This window comes from Rhamphochromis sp. 'chilingali' (assembly GCF_963969265.1).
Source record: "Rhamphochromis sp. 'chilingali' genome assembly, chromosome: 3".
NCBI lineage: Eukaryota > Metazoa > Chordata > Actinopteri > Cichliformes > Cichlidae > Rhamphochromis > Rhamphochromis sp. 'chilingali'.
In genome coordinates this window covers 19440550-19464031 of record NC_137931.1, presented here as the reverse complement: position 1 = coordinate 19464031, position 23482 = coordinate 19440550, and the positions used below count along the sequence as shown (strand labels likewise).

Below are 23482 nucleotides of genomic sequence, written 5' to 3'. Positions count from 1 at the left end.
CAGACTGGAATTTTAAATATTTTACAAAAACGAAGCCGTTTGGCAAGTTTGGCTATATTACACCCAACACAGTGAAAATGGCTTTCATGCAAACACACAAAGGGACCCAAAAAGGGCCCAGTATGACACAAGGGTTAAAGTCCCACCTCAGCATTTCAATCAGCTAGAGGTCTGGCTGTTGACTGGACCACTGCAAAACCTTGATTCTTTTCTTTTTCAGTCATTCTGTTGGAGATTTGCTGCCGTGCTTGGTATCATATTCCTGATGCATTATTTAATTTCAGCTAAGCCTTATCTATTCAACAGATGTCCTCACATCTGTCTTTTGAATGCTTTTGTGTACAGAGGAGTTTATAGTCGACTCAGTGACTGAAAGTTTGTCCATGTCCTGTGACTGCAAAACAAGCCCAAATCATCATGCCTCCACCACTGTGCTACTGTTGGTATTACGCGTTTGTGCTGATGTGCTGTGTTTGGTTTTATGCAGTATAGCAAAGTACCTGCACTGTGTCTCATCTGTATAAAGGCACAAGTCTTGTGGTTTGTTCAGATGTAACTATTGCATGTTCTGTTTAGAGTGAAGAGACTTTCTTCTGGCAAACCTTCTAAACAAGTCATACTTGTTCAGTCTTTTTCTAATTGAACTGTCATTATCTTTACCTTAGGCTCTTAGGTTTTTTGACCTTGTGACCTTAACCTCCTAGGACCTGGCGTCCACATATGTGGACATCACATTTTGGGTTATTTATTCTAAAATAATCAATTTTGCTCTACAAGGGCCTGATATCCACTTACGAGGACATTATACTGCTACTCTTCTATCGAAATTTTAAACATATATCCTCCATTAAGGTGAAGGTTATCTCTGGAAGGAAAAAGTCTCCATGGAGAAACTGCACACTAGTGAAAAATGAAAAAAGAGAGTGTAGGAAAGCTGAGCACAGATGGAGAAAAACAAACCTCCAGGTTCATTACGACATCTATATCAACTGAGGAGTGCAAGAAGGTCCTACTTCTCTGACATCATCACTAAAAACAGCCATAATGCTCAGGTCTTATTTTCCACAGTTGACAGGCTAACAAACCCTCCTGTGTCAGTGGCAGGTGAACTTCATTCGATCATGGCCTGCAATGACTTTGCCAAATTCTTCACAGAAAAAATCCAAAAGATTAGACAAGCAATTGGTACATCAACAGCAGATCCAGGATATGTACTGTGTCCACTGAAAAACTGTTTAAACACCATAAAACAGTTTCACCCGATTAACAGCAAAGACCTGGAGGACATCTTAGGTCAACTGAACTCCTCCTCCTGCTGTTTAGATGTCCTGCCAACAAGTTTTTTCAAAAAGGTCTCAAAGACTTTGGAGTCAGACCTGTTACAGATCGTCAACTTTTCTTTAATATCAGGTGTGTTTCCAGAACCACTAAAAACTGCTGTAATAAAACCTATACTGAAAAAGGACAATCTTGACAAGACACAAATGAACAACTACAGGCCGATCTCAAATCTCCCATTTTTAAGTAAGATCATTGAAAAAGCAGTTTCTCAACAGCTCAATTACTTCCGCTCTGACCAAAATGTTTAATGACAGTGGAAAAATGTCAGTCTTAGTTTTACTGGATCTCAGTGCAGCATTTGATACAGTTGACCACAACATATTACTCAAACGACTGGAGAACTGGGCAGGTCTTTCAGGAACTGTGCTAAACTGGTTCAAAACATACTTAGAAAAAAGGAAATACTTTGTATCAATAGGTAACTTCACATCTGAGCAGAACAAGTATCACATGTGGAGTTCCCCAAGGTTCCATCTTGGGACCCCTTCTGTTTAACATTTACATGCTCCCACTGGCACAGATTATAAAGAACAACAAAATAAACTATCATAGCTATGCAGATGACACACAAATATATATCACAATGTCACCAGGAGACCGAGGCCCTGTGCAGGCTCTTGGTAAATGCATTGAGGAAATTAATGACTGGTTGTGCCACAATTTTCTCCAGCTAAACAAAAACAGTTTTTGGTTTAGTCTTTGGTGCCAAAGAAAAACGATTACAGGTCACCAGAGAACTTCAATCTATACACCTAAAAACCACAAACCAGGCGAGAAATTTGGGTGTAGTGATGGATGCAGACCTAAACTTAGAAAAACACATTAAGACAATAACAAAATCAGCTTACTATCACCTCAAGAATATTTCAAGGATAAAAGATCTGATGTCTCAACAGGACCTGGAAAAACTAGTCCATGCATTCATCTTTAGGAGGCTTGATTACTGTAACAGCATCTTTACAGGTCTACCTAAAAAAAATCAGTCAGACATCTACAGCTCATTCAGAACTCTGCTGCTCGAGTCCTCACTAAGACCAAAAAAGTGGACCACATCAGTCCAGCTCTGAGGTCTTTACACTGGCTGCCTGTCCGTCAGAGGATAGACTTTAAAGTTCTGATGCTGGCCTATAAAGCTCTGAATGGTTTAGGACCAAAATACACCAGTGACCTCCTGACCCAGTATGAACCTTCCAGATCCCTCAGGTCATCTGGATCCGGTCTTTTATCAGTTCCCAGAGTCAGAACCAGACACGGAGAAGCTGCATTCAGCTTTTATGCTCCTTATATCTGGAACAAACTCCCAGAAAGCCTCAGATCAGCTGAAACACTCAGTTTATTTAAATCCAGGTTGAAGACTCACCTATTCTCAGCTGCATTTAAATAAAGCACCAAATCCGCACTTAAGCTTAAATTTCAAAACTAACATTTTAACTACTGATTTTATCTACTGTTCTGATTTTATCTATTTTGATTTTATATACTGTTTTGTTTGTTTGTTTGTTTGTTAATTAGTTAGTTTGTTTTAATCAATTTTAAATCATGCTTTTTATTTGTTTTTGTTTACAATGTCTCTGTAAAGCACTTTGAATCACCTTGTTGTTGAATTGTGCTATACAAATAAACTTGCCTTGCCTTGCCATATGTGGCTCTCATTTTTCTTAAAAAAAAAATCAGGTAAAAAAAAAAAATCAGGTAATTCTTTGTTTTTACATTCATCGGGTCCCAATATGCCCAAATATCAACGAGAAATTAAACATGACGTGGAAGAGTTTGGGTCCTAGGAGGTTAAGGTTAAATTGCTGGGACATCCACTCCTGAGAAGACTGTAACATTGTGTTAACACACACCTGAATGCTCCAGACCAGCAAACTGCTAAAATCTGGCTATATAGCAATACATAAAGTCAGAATTGATACAGTTATTTTTGACTTGTTATTGAAAACTTTCTTCAGTTTTTTGATTTTATAAACATTTTTGAACGTGCAGTGAGGCAGTTAAAGTTATCACGAGTTATCATGAGTTATCACGATGAACACCGGTGTACCACAAGGCTGTGTGATGAGCCCTTTCCTCTACTCCCTCTTCACCCACGACTGCAGACCTGCTGATGATTCCAACACCATCATTAAGTTTGCAGATGACACCACGGTGATTGGCCTCATCAGTGACAACGATGAGGCCGTCTACAGGGAGGAGGTGGATCGTCTGGCTGAGTGGTGCGACACAAACAACCTGCTGCTTAACACCGAGAAGACTAAGGAGCTCATTGTGGACTACAGGAGGAATGCTGACCCACATCCACCCATCCACATTAAGGGGACGGCTGTGGAGCGTGTGAGCAGCTTCAAGTTCCTGGGAGTCCACATCTCCGAGGATCTCACCTGGACGACCAACTGCTCCAAGCTGGTCAAGAAGGCTCACCAGCGCCTCTTCTTCTTGAGGACTCTGAGCAAGAACCACCTGTCCTCAGACATCCTGGTGAACTTCTATCGTTGCACCATCGAGAGCATCCTGACCAACTGTATAACAGTCTGGTACGGGAACTGCTCTGCCTCGGACCGGAAGGCGTTGCAGAGGGTTGTGAAAACTGCCCAGCGCATCGCCGGAGCACCACTTCTTGCCATAAAAGACATCTACAGGAAGCGGTGTCTGAAAAGGGCTGGGAAAATCATCAGAGACCCCAGTCACCCATCACATGGACTCTTCACCCTCCTGCCCTCTGGGAGGCGCCACAGGAGCCTCCGGACTAAGACCACCAGGTACCGGAACAGCTTCTTCCCCACAGCTGTCAGACTCCTGAACTCTGCCTCCTGACATCTGACCCACGTTAAACTCATGGACTGAACATACACACACACAATGGACAACTGTACCCTCAAACACACAATAATAACATGGACTGAACCACCACTCACAACCACTAGCACTTTATATAGCCTCTGTAGAAATTATCCACATATCTCACTTATCTTAACTGCACTACTGTATAGCTCTGTGTAAATAATCATTCTGTACATTCGATAATCTTTAATCCTACAACTGTTTACAACTTGCATAGTTCCCATTTCTGTATAGCTGTGTATCTCAAATTCTGTAAAGTTATTTATTTCATATTCTGTATAGTTTTTCATATTTATATCCTGTTCATAGCCTGTACCTCCTATGCTCGCTTCGAGGCTGCAGCTAAGGTCTCCAACAATGCTAGTGTTAGCGGCGCTAACGGCTGCAGACAGGAAGATACTGCCAGCACCGGAAACGTGCTCGTCATCTCCGAGCATGAAGTAAGGAGAGCCTTCAAGAGAGTGAACACCAGGAAAGCAGCAGGACCAGACGGCATCCCAGGTCATATCCTAAGAGACTGCGCATACCAGCTAGCTCCTGTGTTCACTGAGATATTCAACATCTCTTTATCTCAGTCGGTGATCCCCACATGCTTCAAAGAGTCCATCATTGTTCCTGTCCCGAAGAAACCCCACCCTGCTTCTCTCAATGACTATCGCCCTGTAGCCCTCACCTCAGTAGTGATGAAGTGCTTTGAACGCCTGGTCAGAGACTTCATCATTTCTTCACTACCAGACACACTGGACCCACTACAGTTCGCTTACCGTCCAAATCGTTCCACAGACGATGCCATCTCTCATCTCCTCCACACATCACTCACTCACTTGGACACTAGAAGGGGGAATTATGTTAAAATGCTCTTCATAGACTACAGCTCTGCATTTAACACCATAATTCCCTCCACACTCACCACCAAGCTGGAGCATCTGGGACTCAGCTCATCTATGTGTCAGTGGATCTCCAACTTCCTAACTGGCAGACCACAGGCAGTAAGGATGGGCGGACATGTCTCAGCCTCCACCACTCTCAGCACTGGAGCCCCCCAGGGGTGTGTTCTGAGCCCCCTGCTGTACTCTTTGTACACATATGACTGTGTGGCCACTACCAGCTCCACCACCATCATCAAGTTTGCTGACGACACCGTCGTGGTGGGCCTGATCTCTGATAACAACGAGACGGCCTACCTGAAGGAGATTAGGAATCTGGAGAACTGGTGCCAGAGGAACAACCTCCTTCTAAACGTCAGTAAGACAAAGGAGCTGATAGTGGACTTCAGCACTAAGCAGGAGAGGAACTACCAGACCCCCGTCATCAACGAGGGCCCAGTGGAGAGAGTGGACAGCTTCAAATACCTCGGAGTTCACATCACGCAGGACCTGTCATGGTCCTGTCACATCAACACCGTGGTGAAAAAGGCCCGACAGCGTCTCTACCACCTCAGACGCTTGAGAGACTTCCAACTGCCCTCCAAGGTGCTCAGGAACTTTTACTCGTGCACCATAGAGAGCATCCTGGCGGGAAACATCTTAACCTGGTTCGGGAACAGCACCATGCAGGACAGACGAGCTCTACAGAGGGTTGTGCGGTCAGCTGAGCGCACCATCCGCTCCGAGCTCCCTGACCTGCACTCAATCTACAGCAGGCGGTGCCGGACCAAGGCCAGGAAGATCGTGAAGGACCTCAGCCATCCCAACAACAGACTGTTCTCTCTGTTGAGGTCAGGAAAGCGATTCCGCTCCCTGAAGACCAACACAGAGAGACTGAGGAGGAGCTTCTTCCCGCAGGCGATACGGTCTCTCAATCACACCACCACACAGTACTGACCCACACATATGGTTCTTACACACACACTGGACTTTCTGGACTTTGTTTTTGCACAACACTGGTCACTATATTCTTTATTTCCGGTTAATACTTGTACAGCTGCTGTTATTGTGTATATATTTATTTATATTTAGATTTCTTCATACATTCTTATATAGTTCTATATTGTGTATTGTGTATTTTGTTGTACAGTTATTTTATTTTCAACTTTAATTTATATATTTTATCTTATTCTTCCCAGTTAAATTTACCCTTCATTCTAATTTGTGTTGTACAGTTATTTCATTTTTAACCTTAATTTATATTTTATTCCTTCCTAGTTAAATTTACCCTTTTTAATTTTTCATATTTATTTCCTATCTTATTCATAGCCTTTCCTTTTTTGTTTTCTTTAGGTCACGAGCAGTTGTCCAAGCATTTCACTACATATCGTACTGTGTATGACTGTGTACGTGACAAATAAAATTTGAATTTGAATTTACATAGCTTGTACTCACTACAGCCTGTACATACTTAGAGTTATAGAATATTCACAACATACTTCATACCGTGTACATTATAACATACCATAATAGACCCATTTCTGTATCTATATTATTGCTAATATATATTGTAATATATATATATCACTAAAGCACTTCTGGATGGATGCAAACTGCATTTCGTTGCCCTGTACCTGTGCATGTGCAATGACAATAAAGTTGAATTCTATTCTATTCTATTCTATTCTATTCTAAAGACACGACTTCTCTCGAACCACAGTTGGGTTAGCGGAGATGCTACTGTGCTCTGCTACTTAACACTGATTGGAGCTTTAATATTTAGAAGCCCATGTTTCTATTTATTTGTATGATGTTAAGTAAAGCATGACATTTTGTGAAATGTATATGGGAGTTTCAGTACAATGTAAATGCGAAAATAGCACTATTTCCAGAACTTCTGCAGCTTCAGTCTCAACCCAAACAAGTACAAGATCTCACAGCGCAGCACTTTTGCTTATTACAAATGTACATTACAGCAGATCTGCAGACTCTCTGGATTTGATATCAGGGAGTCTGTTTCTTTGTTGATGCCGATAGGAGCTACAGAAGTCTCATCTTTCATTTTGGAGCAACTTTGCTGCAGGCTGTTGTCTCAACATCTGATCAGTCTCACCATGTTTGCTGAAGAAGTGACAAAATTAAAATGCACACACAGACACACACCGGGGCAGTTTTGGGTTTCACAAGTTGCCACTTTTGCAGGTCTGGCATTTCCCTGCTCACATCTATCACGCTGCTACTTTTAATGGGCTAAATGAGAGCAAAGTGGAAAGGCATCAGGGCCTAAACACAATGGAAGGCAATAACTGATGTGCTCTATTTAGCACGTCTAATTTGACATTTCTGTGGAGGAACTGCAGGCGGTAGATTTGATGCTTCAGCAGCACTGCTGCCTGCATGCCAACGCTGAGAAGAGTGAAGCAAGTTGATTATATTTTCTGGTCGCAGACTTTTCAACAGCCTGAGACGAGCTACACAATGAACGTTCGCTCTCCAGCAACACCCAAGTTTAGGCTGCAGTCGTCCTGAATGTTGCAGGGGGAATCTTTCTAATTTGTTAGCTGCTAATTATCCATTTCTCACATCAACATATGCCGTCTAATCAGAAGACACATTGAGTGTGTTTGTGTAACCTTTTCCATAAAATCTTCATAGCCTCATACTCATTGGCTCCCCTGGTGAACCTCTTCTGCTCTTGTGGGTGGTAAAACCTAAACTGCAGAATAATGTGAAGTTTTGTTTGACGGTTTTCACAGCTCATGTGAACTTTTCACAAAGAGCTCATATTAAACACACAAAGGATCCTTTTCCTGGTTTCTGTGACTACTGCTGCTAAGTCTGTAAAGGGTGTTGGAAGGAGATAAAGTGAAAAAAGCAGCCTCGGGTGTCAAAGACACACAATATTTCTACCCATTTTCTGACCTTCTCCACAATGTTGGGGCTCAAAGACTTCAGTGTTGCTTCTTGTGGCAATTGTTGCTCCAATGTCACTCAGCAAATCAGTGTTTCAAGTTTACCTTTGAATAATGAAAACCTTGTGAGTTGAAAGGTTGAACAAATAAACTCCAGATGAAAGTGAGCCAGGGATGCTATGCTCTTACAGGATATTACAAAGCCACTGGTAAACAAGGACCTGCGGAAGTGCACTTATTTCCAATTATCCTGAGGCACAACAGACAACACAAAAGATACTTTACAGCTAGTCTCACGGTTACTGACACACAAGACGTTCGATTAATTGAAGTTTTGGTTATTTAGCTGTAAAGTCTGGTTGAGTTTGGACTGTAGAAACATTTCCTTCAGAGTTAGAGGTGAGGCTTTGTTATGACCCCTTACACACCTTCAGCATTACTGTCTACCATGCATGGTGATGTTGCCATTTGTGTGGCAGGGTCTTCGTGAGCTTTTATTAAAGTCAAGATTGCCCCATTGGGTCACGACTTAGACAGGATCGTAGGACAACTGGACAACGACAAAGTCGACCAACAGAACTGACGAGCCTCGCATCGAGAGTCAGTTATGGTCACCACGTTGGTCGTATTGTGCACAAGCAAGGACATCACCATAGCAATGTCACTAAGTAACCACATGCTGAGGGAGAGGGTACTCGCTGTGGTGTTCTTCTGAAAGACACGGGTCACCATTAAGCCAAAACCTCCACGTTAGAAAAAAGACACTTTTCTCCAGCTGCTGCAGCAACTCCCTATCAGAGAGTCTCTGCACAGATCAACATGATCACTGTACGCTCACGTCTTCAACCCAGCAGCAGCAGATGTGACATAACTTCGAACAACGGAAGACAAATGCCCAACATTGCTGTTATATTGGTTGGTTTGATGTTTCCACTGTGCACCGTCTCTGTCGTGTTTAGTGTTAGTAATTAGCCTTTGTAGGTTTGTCTCATCATGTGTCTTCTTGCTTTTGTTTCTTTCCTTCCTGCGTGACCATCTGCCCGCCCTCATTAGTTTCACCCGTGTTTGACCGTCTCCACCTGCTCCTGTTTCCTTAGACCGTGCACAGTCTCATGTTTCCCTTTTGTCTTTGTCAGATCTTTAGTTTGCTCCCTAAGAATTAACCTCACATTCTTCTTCTTGCTACTTTTGCAGATTCATGTTTTGTTTCTTCGTGGACTTACTGTACTTCTGGATTCTTGGAGAAACCAATAAAAAGTTATTTTTTTAATTTTACCTACCCAGCATCTTGCATTTGGCTCTAAAAGCTAAACGCACATGAAATTTCTCAATTTTTTTGCATACTAATGGTAACCGTGCCTACAAGAGTAAGAATATCAGAAGAAAACATCTGGGTCAATTTATTTCAGATGTTGCAGGACTTCTATTGAGGACAGTCAAACTATTTTGGATGTAGACAAATGACACTAAAGATATCGTGTATGTAATAATATGTCATTAATGGGTCCTGAAATCTTTTTATCATTACACAATTCATTAAATTTTTTTAATTAGCTTCCATACGATCCAATCCACAGGACTCATGCTTGTCAGTTTATCAGTGTCAGTGTAGTGGTGGTGTTACACCTGATTCACATGAAAGCCTCTTCGTTCTGTTTCCACCTGTGTGCACGGCTGCATTTTCCAACACAGAGAATAAAAAAGTACCTTTAAATCGATAACATCACTGCTATGAATATGATCCCATTAATGTCTCATCTTAACTCCTCACAAGGTTATAGGCTGCTTCAACACCATCTTTAATGTGACCCCAACGTGACCTAAAGAATACATAATCAACCTGACAAAGAAAAAAGGCCTTCGACTTCCCGCCTTTCAATCAGAGCTGAGGAAGTCCAGCTGCCCTTCACTTAACCCTTCAGGACACAGATCAGTTACTGAGAGCAGCCTTATTGGATCCTATTTCATCACCTCGCTGGTGCCTGCAGGAATATACCCACAACAATACCTTCTAACAAGCTCTGCAGCGCAATAACTACCCAGAGTCACCTTTGGTAGACGGTTTAAAGATCTGAGCAGCTGGCAGGGAAGCTGGATTCAGATGTGGGGGATGAGATTTAAAAAGAAAAAGAAAATGCTGACCTTAAGGTTGTAGAGCAAATGCTTTGCAGCCCATGACACATGAAACATAGCTAAAAAATGGTGCATCATAATTTGAAGATTGGTTTCTGGTTAATAACACAGAAAAAAAACCTGGCGGGCAATAATGCAAAGGTTTAAAACTACAGCGGCACGTAAGCTTATCGAGAACATGGAAGGAGAAAAAGATTATATATATGCGATTATATCAGACAATGTTTGAGTCAGCAGGTTTCCTGTCAGTACTGGGGTTCAATGGAGCTGCTATGTTACTACAAAAACATGTCCGATGACTCATGGTGATGAGAACAAAACTCTCCAACGCTACAGAACAACTTCAACATGTCAGAAAATGGCCAGTGTGGGTTTAACGCTGAATCTGTGATGCACGGACTCTTTAAGGAAACAATGTTGGGCAGTGAAAGACGGCTCTGCTGGTTAGTTATGAGGATCATTAACACTCACATCTGGAAAATAAGAGCTAAAGTTGCTACTGAACAGTTTAAGGGTGCAGTTAGTTGTTTTTTTAGTTTATTTAATAGAAAAAATGAATTTATGAATTTACACTGATTAGCGTGTAATTACGTCTTCCAACAAACTGATGAGCTCTCATAAAATTAGAATCAATTGAAAACACACAGGAGCAGCAGGCTTTTGTGGAAGCTGCTGTGTTACCCCGCCATCTTGAAAACAGTGGCTGAGACGGACATTGGTGTTCTGCCTAATCACGTTTTCTATATTTGGACAGAGATTAGCCCAATACGTAGCGTACCAATAGTGGAGAAGAAGAGAGCTAAAGAGAGCTCACAGGTGCAGATGCAAATTTAATTTGCATTCATGAAGTTTTATCATTCGAGATGGGATCCCCTTCACCAAAGAAGCAAAAAATGAGAAGGTAAGCGACTTGGCCACCATGTTGATAAAATGTCATCCTCTTCTACCTCAGCTCAGGCCTCAGAGCCCTAACATACAAAAAAAGAGCGTAAGCGTGCTTATTTATTAATGATATCGTCACACTTAGAGATGAGATGATGAGATGAGATAGCCTTTATTTGTCAGTTGCAGGTCTTTTGCCCACAACCGAGATGACAGACCTTGCCGACCGTACATACAATACACAAACATCACATTGAGGAGACAGGTCAGGCTAGGTAGCGAGGAAAAAAACATCGAAATGTGTAACACAAAAGGATAATACAGGAATGCACAGATATCAACACACCATAGCACAATAAACAAAGACAAGCAACATGGGAAAGAGTTCCAGTGTGTACATCTGATCTGGGACCGCTGCAATCTTTCGACTGCGCCTCCAACTGACCCGATGTCCACATCAGAGGGGAGGTAAGCATTGGAGGTGGCGTTGGATCCGGGGTAAGGAGGGTGATGCGTCGGTGAGTGCTCATCAGTATCAGTATATGTATATGTGTGCGTGTCCATAGTTCAGCTGAGACAGTGTCCTTCGCCCTGCCAGGCTAAGTAAACAGTCTTCCAGCCAACCCAGGTGGCCTTGCATGGAATGGGAAGGAACAGACTAAACACAGTTGTTATCAGGGTGTTTTGTTCAGCTCCGGCCTTGCAGCTGGCGCCGAAGAGGTATCCGCATGAAGTGATGGTATTTTTTACTTTAGTGCGAACAGCTCATATGAATTTCAAAGCAGTTCTACAGTCCAACACTGGTCTCTCAATCTCCCGTTGGAGAGCCGCGAGCTTCGCCATACTTGCGTTCTGTGATGTTGTCATTTCTTGTGCTCAAGGAGCCAATTTCTGAGAACTCACGGCAGCGTGCCTCCCCGAGATGTCATCCAATTTTGCGCCCAGAGATGTTATTCCAGGCTAGCCCTTCCGAGATGTATCCAGTCTGCAGTCAGAGATCTTATTCTGAGTATTCACAGCAGCCGTAGCCTCTCCAAGATCTTATCCGTGTTGACTCAATGAGCCCATTTTGAGAAACTCACGCCTCTCCCATCGTTCCAATCCCAGCGGGCAGCCTTGTGGGGGTTTGAACAGCCGGTTCCGCTTCCTTAATTCTTCGATAAGTCAGGGCCAAGCCAGCTCCGATCAGCCAGAACCCTGTTACCATGGTTCCGAATAGGTAGATATCTTCAGCACTCAGGCTCACCCGAGCCCAAACTTCTCGTTGAGAAAGGGGTGTCAATTGCATTTAGGGACCAGTTGATCCAATCCATAATTCCTCTTTTAGGTTTTAGAGAACAGACTGTGAGAGAATATTCCAGGGAAAATACAAAAAAACCCACGAGACTAGACAAGGACATAAGCAGGGAAGATAAGGGAGAGGAGAAAAAGTGCGTCCGCCTCCTCCGAGAGCCAAAGAAGGAAACTTATTGTCAGCAGATTAGAGATGTGACCCTCCCGTCTCCGGACAGCTGACAACAAGCCGGCTAAACGACAACAACATCCAGCTATAAGCTAACATTACGCCAGCTAAAGTTTGGCTCGAGTGTCCTAAAAATCACACTTTCCCTCTGACAAACAGCTTGATCAGATTCTCACATCGTATAAGGGTTTCTTCACTAAGCGTGCTGGGTTGCAGCTACACCCTCCAACTCACATTTCTTATGATATTTAAAGTGTGTTGTGATCTAGGACGCTGAATGTGGAACCGCTGAGCAAAAGGAAAAAAGAAAGCCCAGAGAGAAGATTCATGGATGTAGTAAAGGAAGACATGCAGAGGCTTGGTGTGACAGAGGAGGATGATAGAGATAGTGAGATGGAGGCAGATGATCTGCTCTGGTGACCCCTAAAGGGAGCAAGAAGAAGAAAAATAAGAAGAAATCTAAACAGTTTTGCCTAATCAAGAAGAAGAGAAGGGAGAATGTTGTGATCTCTCTTGTGTGAGTAGAAAAATCAACTGCTTCAGCCTCTAAATGTGGAATTTTTCAGTTTTGAAAATGGAAAATGTGCATTTCATGAACGTGGACATGAATGAGCAGACATTAGAGCGGTCTGATTAAAAAAGTTGTTTTCTAGGACGCAAAAAAAATGGAAGATTCACGTCCACAAAAACGAATCAATGTCTTACAAGTCGTGACTACTTCACAAACTCCTTTGAAACTGTTGTGTTTAGTATTGATCTTGTACTGACTCTTCATCCAACTTTTTCAATTCCAACCTTAAGTTTTTTTTCATCGTGGGGGGACCCGCTGTAGACATTAATCAACAAGAAATGAAAACAACACAGGCGACATCTGCAACATGAAGCTCAAGCAGAGCTTTTTAAAGCACCAAGAGTGATCGAGGGGTGACAAAGCTGCTCCTGCTGCGTTCTACGAACACCAAAAGCAGCTGGAAACAACCTTTTCCCCCAAATTCACATCAGTAGAGATTTAGCCACAATCTGCAGCGACACAGAAACGGCAGATTAAAAGTGAGAGCTGATTCTCTTTTCTTGGACATCATAAGCCTTTAAATAGCAGCCTGCCTCATTCGGCGTCACACACACTCGGGGACTAAGTTGAGAACATGGCCACAGTCCAGGAATAATTAAAAGCAGGACAACAGACAGACTCCTGTGTCGACTGGACAGAAATCACCACAAAAATAACAGCAGGGAAGGGAGACAGATGGAGGCTGTGTTCACATGTGTCTCTGTGTTGTAACGCTCTCCCTGATCTCATGTTTGTTCAGCGAGTGTCAGCAGAAAGACGTTTGTGTTAGAAAAACAGAGGTCAGCTGATATCAGCATTCAACCCATCAATTTGAATATCTGAATGTTCCTGAGCTTTTAATTAAATTTTACAGCATTTAACCAGAGATAGGTTTAGTCACACTGGCAGGGCAGCAGTAGGAATGATAATGACAAGGACAAAAACAGTGAAATACTGCAGTGGAATATAAAAGGAATGACAAAAGACAAAACACTATCTGAAATGTGTGGAAAGCAAGCAAAGGAAACAGGTACAAAAACACACTTTCATAACATCGCTGTCAGTTCGTATAAAGGCCTGTTTACATTGGATAAATATCACCAGGTGACCTCAAGCGATCTGTAATAACTGCAGCAGTTGTCTTTGCTCTTAATCTTGTGCAAATCTGCCATGTCTATAATCTTCATAATAAAAAAAAACCCATCAAAATAATGTTTATACATCTACTCCTGTGTGAGTAAATCTTTTTTAAATATGTTTTTCCCCCCCATCCTTTTAAGGGCAGAGCATCACAGAAGGCTGATAGTGGAAATTATTAATGAGAGTTTTAATAGAATTCTGGGTGCAAATTCATGAGGCTCAGCATGGAGACCCATTACATTTCAGTCTCATCTGCAGATAATCCTCTGGATTTGCTCAGTAAATTTGGGTGAATCGCAGACTTCATTTATCCTGTGAGAAGGGGCGGGACCAGAGGGATGGCTAGTGGTGTAGTGTCCCCTCATACAATCTGACCATCCTCCCAAAACAACTACGAAAGGATGTATAATGATCAGAAAGAGGAGGCAAAGTAAATACAAAAAAGATGTAAGATGATCTTAAGGACATAAATGCCAAATGAACACAAATGGTGTTACAGTTAGCCCAAAGAGACAAGAACAACCACAATCAGATATAAATGACTTCAGAGAGCAGCAAACGACAAAACCACCACAGAAGGGAAGCAAAATGAAAAATAAAAGAAGAAAAACAAAGACACAATGTGACTATAAAGGAAAGGAAAATGTAGAGAAAAGGATACAAAATGATGCATATAAACACAAAATGACAATAAAGGATAGTGAATAGGTACACATGATTCTACAGAGGGATGGAAAAATATCCAGGGACACAAAACCACAGCAGAGAAAAGGGATACAAAATAATACCAGAGATACAAAATTAATATAAACAGATGCAAAAGGGCCGCAATGAGAATAAAAAATGCCCCCCAAAAATGCAATACAAATACAAAAGGATAGAAGATGACCTCAATGTTAAGCAAAATGCCCCCAAAACACAAAAGAAACCAGAGAGGTAAAAAACAAAGAAGCCCAATAAGAAGCAAAATCAAAGAGAAAGAGAAACGAAAGAAATGCAAAATGACTACAATGGAATGCAAAATGGCACAAGGAGGACTCAACAACAAAACAACAAAATAAAAGACAACTAAACAACATAACAACAACAGGTAGAAAGAGACCACTAAGTGACACAAAACAACTTTAACGTGCTAAAGATGAACACAATAAATAAATAAATTCCAAGAACCACAATAGGAAACAAAAGAATGTTAGAGAAGCAAAATGTCCCCGAAATAGATAAAAGAAACATAAAGCAAGACAGAGGAACCTGTTCTAAATGAATACAAAACAAAAAGCTCCAAAAACAAAGGGATGTGAAATGGCTCCAGAGATTTAAAAAATGACCACAAAGGGATCCAAAACAACCACAATGGGACACAAAATGACCACAACGAGACACACAAGACCATGAAATAACCATGTAGGAGTATGAAATATCTCAAGAGTCAGAAAATATCCTCAAGGGGATGCAAACAGACCTTGAAGAAAGGCAAGCTAAATCCACAGACACAGTGGGACGCAAAATAGTGCAAGAGAGACACCAAATTATCCAAAAGAGATACAAAGTGACTACAAAGAGAAGTTACATGCCCCAGAAGCACACAAAACAACAACAAATGAACAAAAAATTAGCACATCCCAAACAACCAAAATAGGATTTAAAATAGCCATAGGGAGGCAGGAAATGCCCACAAAAAGCTATAAAGGAGGCAAGAAAAACCATCAAAGATAAGCAGCCTACCACAAAACAGATGAGATGAAAATTAGCTTGAAGAGAAACTAAATAACCAATAAAAACACAAAAATATCACAGTGGGATGTAAAATGATCATAAACAGACATAAAATAACCACAGAGAGTTATACTACATGACTCAAAAACAAAAACATATGCAAAACAACCACAAAGCATGCATGGATCTTCCTAAGCGAGTGCCTCTGTGCAGAGATCTTCAAGCAGGTCTAATGCAAAGAAACAGCGAAAGAAGATAAGGTATGAGCTCCATTAAAAACACAGAGACTGTCAGTGTGAATGCAGCCTCAGAACTGGCAGCGTAAAGCCAAAGTCAGTCACTGATGAGTTAATGGAGAGTGAAAGGCGTGGGAATAATGTGGGAAAATGAGGAGCACACACGAACAAGGGTGTGACTGCAGCATCTTCTGCCGCCTACCTGCTCTTTGACAGAAGCCAGGAGGTTGGTGGTGGTGGTGCCGCTGGAGTCTGTAGGGTGGCTGTGACCACTCGGTCCCTCTCTGGCCACCATGGGCCCTTCCCCCTCTGTGTCACCCTCCTCCATCGCCTCTACCTGCCCGCTGTAGTCCAGAGCCGGCTGGCTGCTGAGGCGCCCTCTCTGACCCTGCAGGAGGACTACAAGTCGGTCAGGATGTGGACAAGGAGGAGGCACAATGACCAGAAAATCACTGTCACAGCCACTGAGAGTGTCACAGGGTGAGTTTACAGGGGAGCACCCTCTATAATAACCCTGCAGGGATTCACACTGGTTTTTATAAACCTCCCTAATATCCCTGCAGACACTCATACTGATTTTATAGTGACCTTATGGTATCACTACAACACCCCTATGGAGGCTCATGGTGTGCTTTTCTTTTTATGCACCTACAGTATCAGCCTCTGTAGGGATTCATAATGAGGCTCACTGATGAGATTAGAGTGCTTTCCCTTATATATGCTTTAATCTCCATGGAATTGTGAGGCATTTCAGCGGGGATTTAACCCTTCTGTGCCGCAGGTGACTGCAAATGTCTCCACAATTTACAGTTGCAGTAGTGTAAATGTTATGGATTGCATTTGAAGGTGTGCATGCAAGCTGCACGGGAGGCATTTAACAACATGTCACGTTCAGGATCCTTTTTTCCTTTTATTTATTTATTTATTTATTTTACCCCCGTTTCTTTTCTGGGCGATAAGCGAAGAGCCTTGATCACATCTGCACACCAGCCTGACTGTCACACATCAATCACTCATCCACCATCCGGCAGCCAAGGACGAGGTCACACCGACTCACCGGACCGGAGACCGGGGAGCGCGGCTGTGTCAATCCGAGCCTGCCTCTCTTGTTTCGGGCACGCAGAGCTGCGCTGCCCGCCCTCCTGCCTGGCAAGCGGCTGTCAGTGAGGACTCACCGGCCAGATGTTGCTGTCAGAAGCAGGCCACAGCTGGCTTGATCCGTCCTGTTACACATCCATCCTCCACCTGCGGACGGCCGTGACAGCTACTACATTTCCCACGCGCCGACGTCAAAAATAAACAAACAGTCCCCGTGCACGTCCTCGCGCTCCTCCTGCAATTATGTGTTTCCCCCCTCCTCTCCTCTTCTTTTTCTTTTTCACCTGCTGTGGGGTTTCGGTGCACTCATCCACCCCTGGCGTCCGCGCGGCACCCAGCCACCCACCCACCAATCAACCCGCCCAGCCACTATTACCGATCAGCGGCGTGACGTCACCATGCGGCTACGAATTGCTTTCCGATACGATAATCGATCAGCGGTCACCGATGCCCCACCGGTGCATGCGTTGCTGCAGCAGCTGCAGCCGTGCAGATGCGCGGAAGCTCCGTGCAAACACCCCGCTGGAGAGGAGGGATGCAGCCCGCGTGCGCGCGTGTGAGTGTGTTTTCTCCCCTACACAAACCTCCGTGGGCCTGAGTGGTCATTATGGGACTCCCAACGGTAAATTTAATAGTAAAGTTTATGAAGCACTTCAGGATAACTTATGGAAATTATTTTATGAAAGCCCTTTTACGCCAGGATAATAAAACAATTAAACTATTAAACCACTGAATTCAAATCAATACAGATGAAATATTAAGAGATTTTTTTTAATCCGAGTATTTTAATACACATATTTTGATGACATTTTGCCCCGTGTTAGCTGACTACAGTGGCAGTGGAAACCCACCAGTACTTGTCCCTAACAGCTAGCAGGATGGGGCATACAACTGATAGCTGCAATCAAGTTAACATATTTTGAAACTTACCATGAACTCCTGTGACTTCTAACACTTTTTCCAGACTTCTCCTGTCACACAGCCCTGGTAAGCTTGCTCTTCATTTCCGGTTTGCTGGTAGCAGGTTTTGCTTTTTTAGCTGAAATGTTTTAACTTTCAGACATCATGTTACAACTGTAGTGGAGCAAATTTACAACTGATTAGGAGATTTTGTGGTTGTATATCTGTTTAAACGCATATGCTATGTATGCTATAATCTTATCAGACTAAGATTTTGTGCTTTTATTTTATTTAATTATGTATATGCTTCTAAATTACACTAATGTAAGGTGACCTGGAGAGTTTTGAAGAGACTAAAAATAAAGAAAATATTGTTTTAAAGTTGTTGTTGTTTTTTTTAAAGCTACTACAAATTTCATTTTGTTTTAAAGCTTAAACATGAACACACCTTCACTCATCTTTAAATAGTTGTGTGTGTGAGAAAGCATCCACATTTGGTGTAGAAAGAAAAGGAGGAGCTTCGTTAGTAGATTCTCACGCTCAGAAAGAAAAGAAAAAGCAGAACACAGGTACATGCACATGCCCATTTATTTAAATGACAATTAAAGAGTCTGTGTGCGGTCTTAAACGTAAGCATGGTCTCTGTTTAACAGCTGCCTTCTTCCGTCTCCTCTGGTGCACCTTAAGTAAACTTGCAGATAGAAAGCAAGACGAGTGACAAGACTTCAGGAAGGAAGCTGCAAAGTTAAGCCACTAAAAGGTTTCCCACTACTGGTTTGTAAACCGATAACGCCACCGGCTCACACGGAGCCGAGGAAGACACATGACAAAACACTGCTTTTTTTAATAACTGTGAATACCTGAATATTTAACAGCTTGTTAAAAATAAACCCGCTCTTCAAAGCAAACCGTTTCAAAAGATGATACATTCGACGTTCCTTGTACTGCAAAGTAAAACACTGTGCCGGCAAAACATGTTGGAAACACCACACAGAGATAAATTATGCATCACTGATTAAATATATTAAAACCAGACAGCCGTGTTGAACATGAAACATCCCTTGTAAGGGTTTTAAATTCTTTCCAAACAAGAGTCCGTTACTGCTGCAGCATTTCTGACACGCAGGTGATGAATTTGTTGGATGTATTAGGAGAGACACGTCACCGCTATCCTTTTCATTTTAAGAGCAACACCCCCACCCCCAAACGAATGTCCCTGAAGGATTAGGATTTCTGCTGTCACGGTTACGCCTCAAAAGTTAAAACTATTAAATGACTCAAAGCTGAAATGTCCATCAAACACAGAAATCCATTACTTTTTTCCCCTGGGCAGCCTGACAGTCAAACTAATGTTGCAACAAGAGGAGGAGATGGGAGCTTTTCAACTTTTATAGCATCAGTCTGCTCCTAAACTGAGCATTTCAGGTCCTGAAAGTCTCCTGCATATAATTTGGGGAATTACATCAAACACAGGGACATTATCACCTTGAATACAATGCATTGGTAAGTTAAAATCTAAAGATTCAACACTGCCTCTCGACTGATGTCGGCATATTAAGTGGGAGGAAGAAGGTACACACGCACACACACACATATATATATATATACACAGACTTTTAAACTAAACATGGCTATGTGCCATTTAGTCTATTGGCATCAATGCATTTCAAACCGAAAAGTACATTTCTAGGCTATTTTATTATAACATTTTATACTTATATGATGCATATCTTAAATGTTACATGAACAAAAGTTTTCCTTGCCTTTAATGCTGCAGCAGTAATCGTTCCTCTCATCTGATCAGAATAAACTCTCCATCGCGTCATGGGGTGGAGGGCTCAGCATGACTGGGCTGTGCACTAACACTAACTTCTTCCTACTGATGTCTACGAAGTCTAAACACTGCATGAGCAGGGAAAAAACTGCTTGGTTGGCACGTTCAGAACTCACTTAAAAAAAGACGAAGGGGGGGAAAAAAAAAATCCTCTCCTGCCTTAATCGTCACTGGGAATTACACTGGAATTGACTTTCAGCTTGTCGGCCTGCAGAAGGAAGTCGTTATCCCCAAAGTTGTCCAGGATGTTTTATCTGTTGTGTGGGATTTGGGTTTTTTAAGCTGGAGGAAAATGCACTGATTTAGCAGAGAGGGGCTTTAACCTGGAGAATAGAGTAAATTTAGATCTTTGATTGGGAAACTGCTGACATATCTGGAATGGACTCCAACATTTGGTTCTTTGTTATATTCTGCTCTGTTGAGCCTTGTTACTGAGGAAAAATGAGTCTTTATGAGTGCATGTTTCTGGATTTTCTAGCCTCAACAACGACAGCGTTGTGGGGCGAAGGGGTTTGCGAGAAAAGGCAACCTTTTGCAAAGCGGCAAGCTGAAAGAAAAAAAAAAATCACTTTTGGTCCAAGCAAACTGTGGCGGCTGTGGCCATCAGCATTCGTTTTAGCACGTGGTCACAGCCGCAAGGCTGCTGTCTCAGCGAATGAGCGTATTTGCCCCCGCATCAGCAAACACACAAACCTGTAGCATCCCTTCAGACAGCAGGAGCATTTGGTCAAAAAGAATAAATATGTCACGTCACTGGAACCACAATTTATAAGCACAAACACTTGGTTACTTCACTAACTCGATCTTCATACAACCAGGGAGGGGAACTAACGGCAAATGAGGCGGAAACGACCAGCCTGTTAGTTTCCAGCCCTGCACACGACTCGTCTTTCAAATCGAGGAACGACAAAACAAATAAAAGACACCGTGAGCACCGACAGTTCTACTCAAACATAAAACCCGCCTGACTTCTTTTTACAAATTAAAACAAATAAATAGGGAGAGAGGACAGTACCTTTGCATAAACATGAGTACAAAAACATAACAGTCAGTGGATGTACAGTAAATGCGAGTGATTCCAAGAGGGGCAGAGCAGCGCCTTCGTGGGTTTGTGACACCATGAATCAGTGTTAAGACGCCCCCTCCCCCCCTCCGGACCAAGACCTGCGCTCACTACTCCAGATCGTCCACGTCCTCCGTCGCGACAGTGCTCGTCTGTTCTGAGGTCACACCTGAAAGACAAAAGAAACATGAAGAAGAGGAAACGTCTCTGAGGCCTATCAGGCCAAACTGTAAACGCTCTCTCCCACCAATGACATACGCGTTAATACCACTGTAATCTACTGTTACAACCAGCTTATTAGGGCTGGGTATCGTCACTGATTTCTAGAATCGATTCAATTCCGATTCACAAGGTCCCGAATCGATTCGATCCACGATTCGATTTAATTCGATTCGATTTAAATCTGGGAAATTTTGACAGTCAGAAATATAATTCAGATCAGAACATTTACATATTTTTGTATCTATAAAAAGGAAGCTGACACTCGCAAGACTTTATCCAAGGTGTGAGCATCACAGCAGATGCCTTTGTGTCAAAGTAGCTGAAGATAAAACACAGAAAAACATGAAGGTGATTTTCCTGGCCTGGGATTTTATAAAAATATTCTGCAGTACATCGAAAACGAAAGAAAACCATTAATTAATGAACATTACCTCTGACGTTACAGCGGTTTTATTAGAGACACGGCTAAGCATTTAGCATTTTGAATAATTTTAAAAAGTTTCAATTTGTTCAGTATTGAACAGCAGAAATGAGGTTTTCTTTTCGGAAGCATGTAAAAGGGAAAAAAACAGCGGCCGACAGCGCTGTAAGCAACAGTAGACTTGTGTAACAAGCAAGCGAATAATGAAGAAAGCGAAACTGTTCGAGAGAGGGGGGGGGGGGGGAGGGAGAGAGGGAGAGAGAGAGAGCTGCGCATCGCAATGGAAGCAAAACAGTAAAAGAATTCATGACGATGTTTATGTGAAGCGTTTGGATCTTCTTTTGCTGCTGGTTCGGTCAATATTGTTTGGAGAGAGATCAAACTAACAGCTTTAGAATCAGCGCATAAAGGGCGTGAACACAAAGCGCGGACCCGGATCAGCGAGCTGTCGGCTTTCAGCCCTGACTGTGAGAAAGGCGACATCTAACTGATTCTGATCTGCGGGTCGCGCTGTGTGTTTAAGTCTATGTGCAGAATCCCTGTACCTGCTCTCATTTACTGTTTGGTGGTTCTTGAAATTTTGTGAGATGTCACCAGAGATTCTGGCATTTCGGACAAAATAAATTTATATTAAAAAATCGATTTAGGATTTTAATGAATCGATTTTACGTTATCCAAGCCAGAATCGATTTTAATCGATGAATCGATTATAAAAACCCACCCCTACAGCTTATTAGTATTAGTGTTACATCAACTACTTCAATCGGACAGTTTATCCAAATAAATGTACACTGTATTGGAAAAAAGTATCGCTCAAGGGAATTTGAATGCCATCCCATTCTTAATCCATAGGGTTTGTTATGATGTTGGCCCAGCCTCTGCAGCTATAACAGCCTCAGCTCTTCTGGGAAGGTGTCTGTGTAGGCTCTTAGTGCTAGTCATTGTAATCTAAGGAGCTTGGAAAGAAAAGCAAGCTTCTTCGGTTAAAGAAGCTTCTCGAATGAGAGATGAAATGTCTTCAAGAAACTGAAAGAAATCTAGTTGCTTTTCTTTCCCAGCTCCTTAGATCTTCTGGGAAGGCTTTCCACAAGGTTTAGGAGTGCGTTTATGCAAATTTTGAGCAGACACTGATGTTGGATTAGACGGCCTGGCTCGTGGTCTCCACTCTAATTCATCCCGAAGGTGTTCTGTTGGATTGAGATCAGGACTGTGTGCAGGATTTGTTAACTTGTCGGGTTAACCTCGAGTTTTCATTTTTATAATGACTTCTGCCACAGGCCTAACATGCTCCAAAGCACATCCAGTTTAAAATAAGAGATCACCTACTGACCAATCAATTCTCTGAAAGTACATCACCAATGCTGGAAGCTTGCTCAATGCGCAGACAGCAGGAAGATCTAATCTTTTTTTAATAGTGTCTAAAGTCTTTGCCTTTCCCCGGTGAGCGTCAGTAAGAAATACAGATTTCTAGAAGCAACTTTGTTCCCTTTTTTTCCATGTTGGTTGCAAACAATTTTAAAATGATTTCATTTTCCTGTAACCCTGAGCCAAGTCTATGTTTGATTTCTTTTTCTTTCATCTAGTTTATAACCACACACAGCTTCTGCATTTTGGCATTAAGTAAATAATTACAATGCCTCATGTGTTGTTGTTCCTCTGCGGTATTAAAATAATTAAGACCAGATTAAATTCTTTAATTATCCACATATGTCAAACGTTGAAATTGAAAGAGGGTGTAGTTTTTTTCACTACTGTAGCATCACAAAATGTAATTTAAAAAAAAAAAAGCCTCTTGAAGCCATAACAGTAGCTCGACAGCAATTTAAAGGTATTTTACTTTCATGAACATTTGGAATATTCATGAA

General features: G+C 42.2%; 2 protein-coding genes across 3 annotated transcripts in view; both read right to left on the bottom strand.

The window, feature by feature from the left end:
- Positions 1-17083, bottom strand: part of LOC308393345 (plakophilin-4-like) — an 81939-nt gene extending 64856 nt beyond the window's left edge. Inside the window, exons 1-2 of one of the 2 annotated variants that reach the window (XM_080877039.1) lie at positions 17015-17083; positions 16282-16478 (exon numbers count right to left, since the gene is read on the bottom strand). In XM_080877039.1, coding sequence (XP_080733165.1) covers positions 16282-16407 — 126 coding nt within the window. In that variant the 5' untranslated portion in view covers positions 16408-16478; positions 17015-17083. Of the gene's footprint in view, positions 1-16281; positions 16697-17014 lie in introns of those variants that run through there. The other variant, XM_080877038.1, reaches the window with a different exon arrangement.
- Positions 17084-18647: 1564 nt separating this feature from the next.
- The window catches only part of cUnh7orf57 (chromosome Un C7orf57 homolog), a 17660-nt gene continuing 12825 nt past the window's right edge, over positions 18648-23482 (bottom strand). Inside the window, exon 8 of the mRNA XM_080877040.1 lies at positions 18648-21143. Within this exon, the coding sequence (XP_080733166.1) occupies positions 21085-21143 (59 nt within the window). The 3' untranslated portion in view covers positions 18648-21084. The remainder of the gene's footprint in view (positions 21144-23482) is intronic.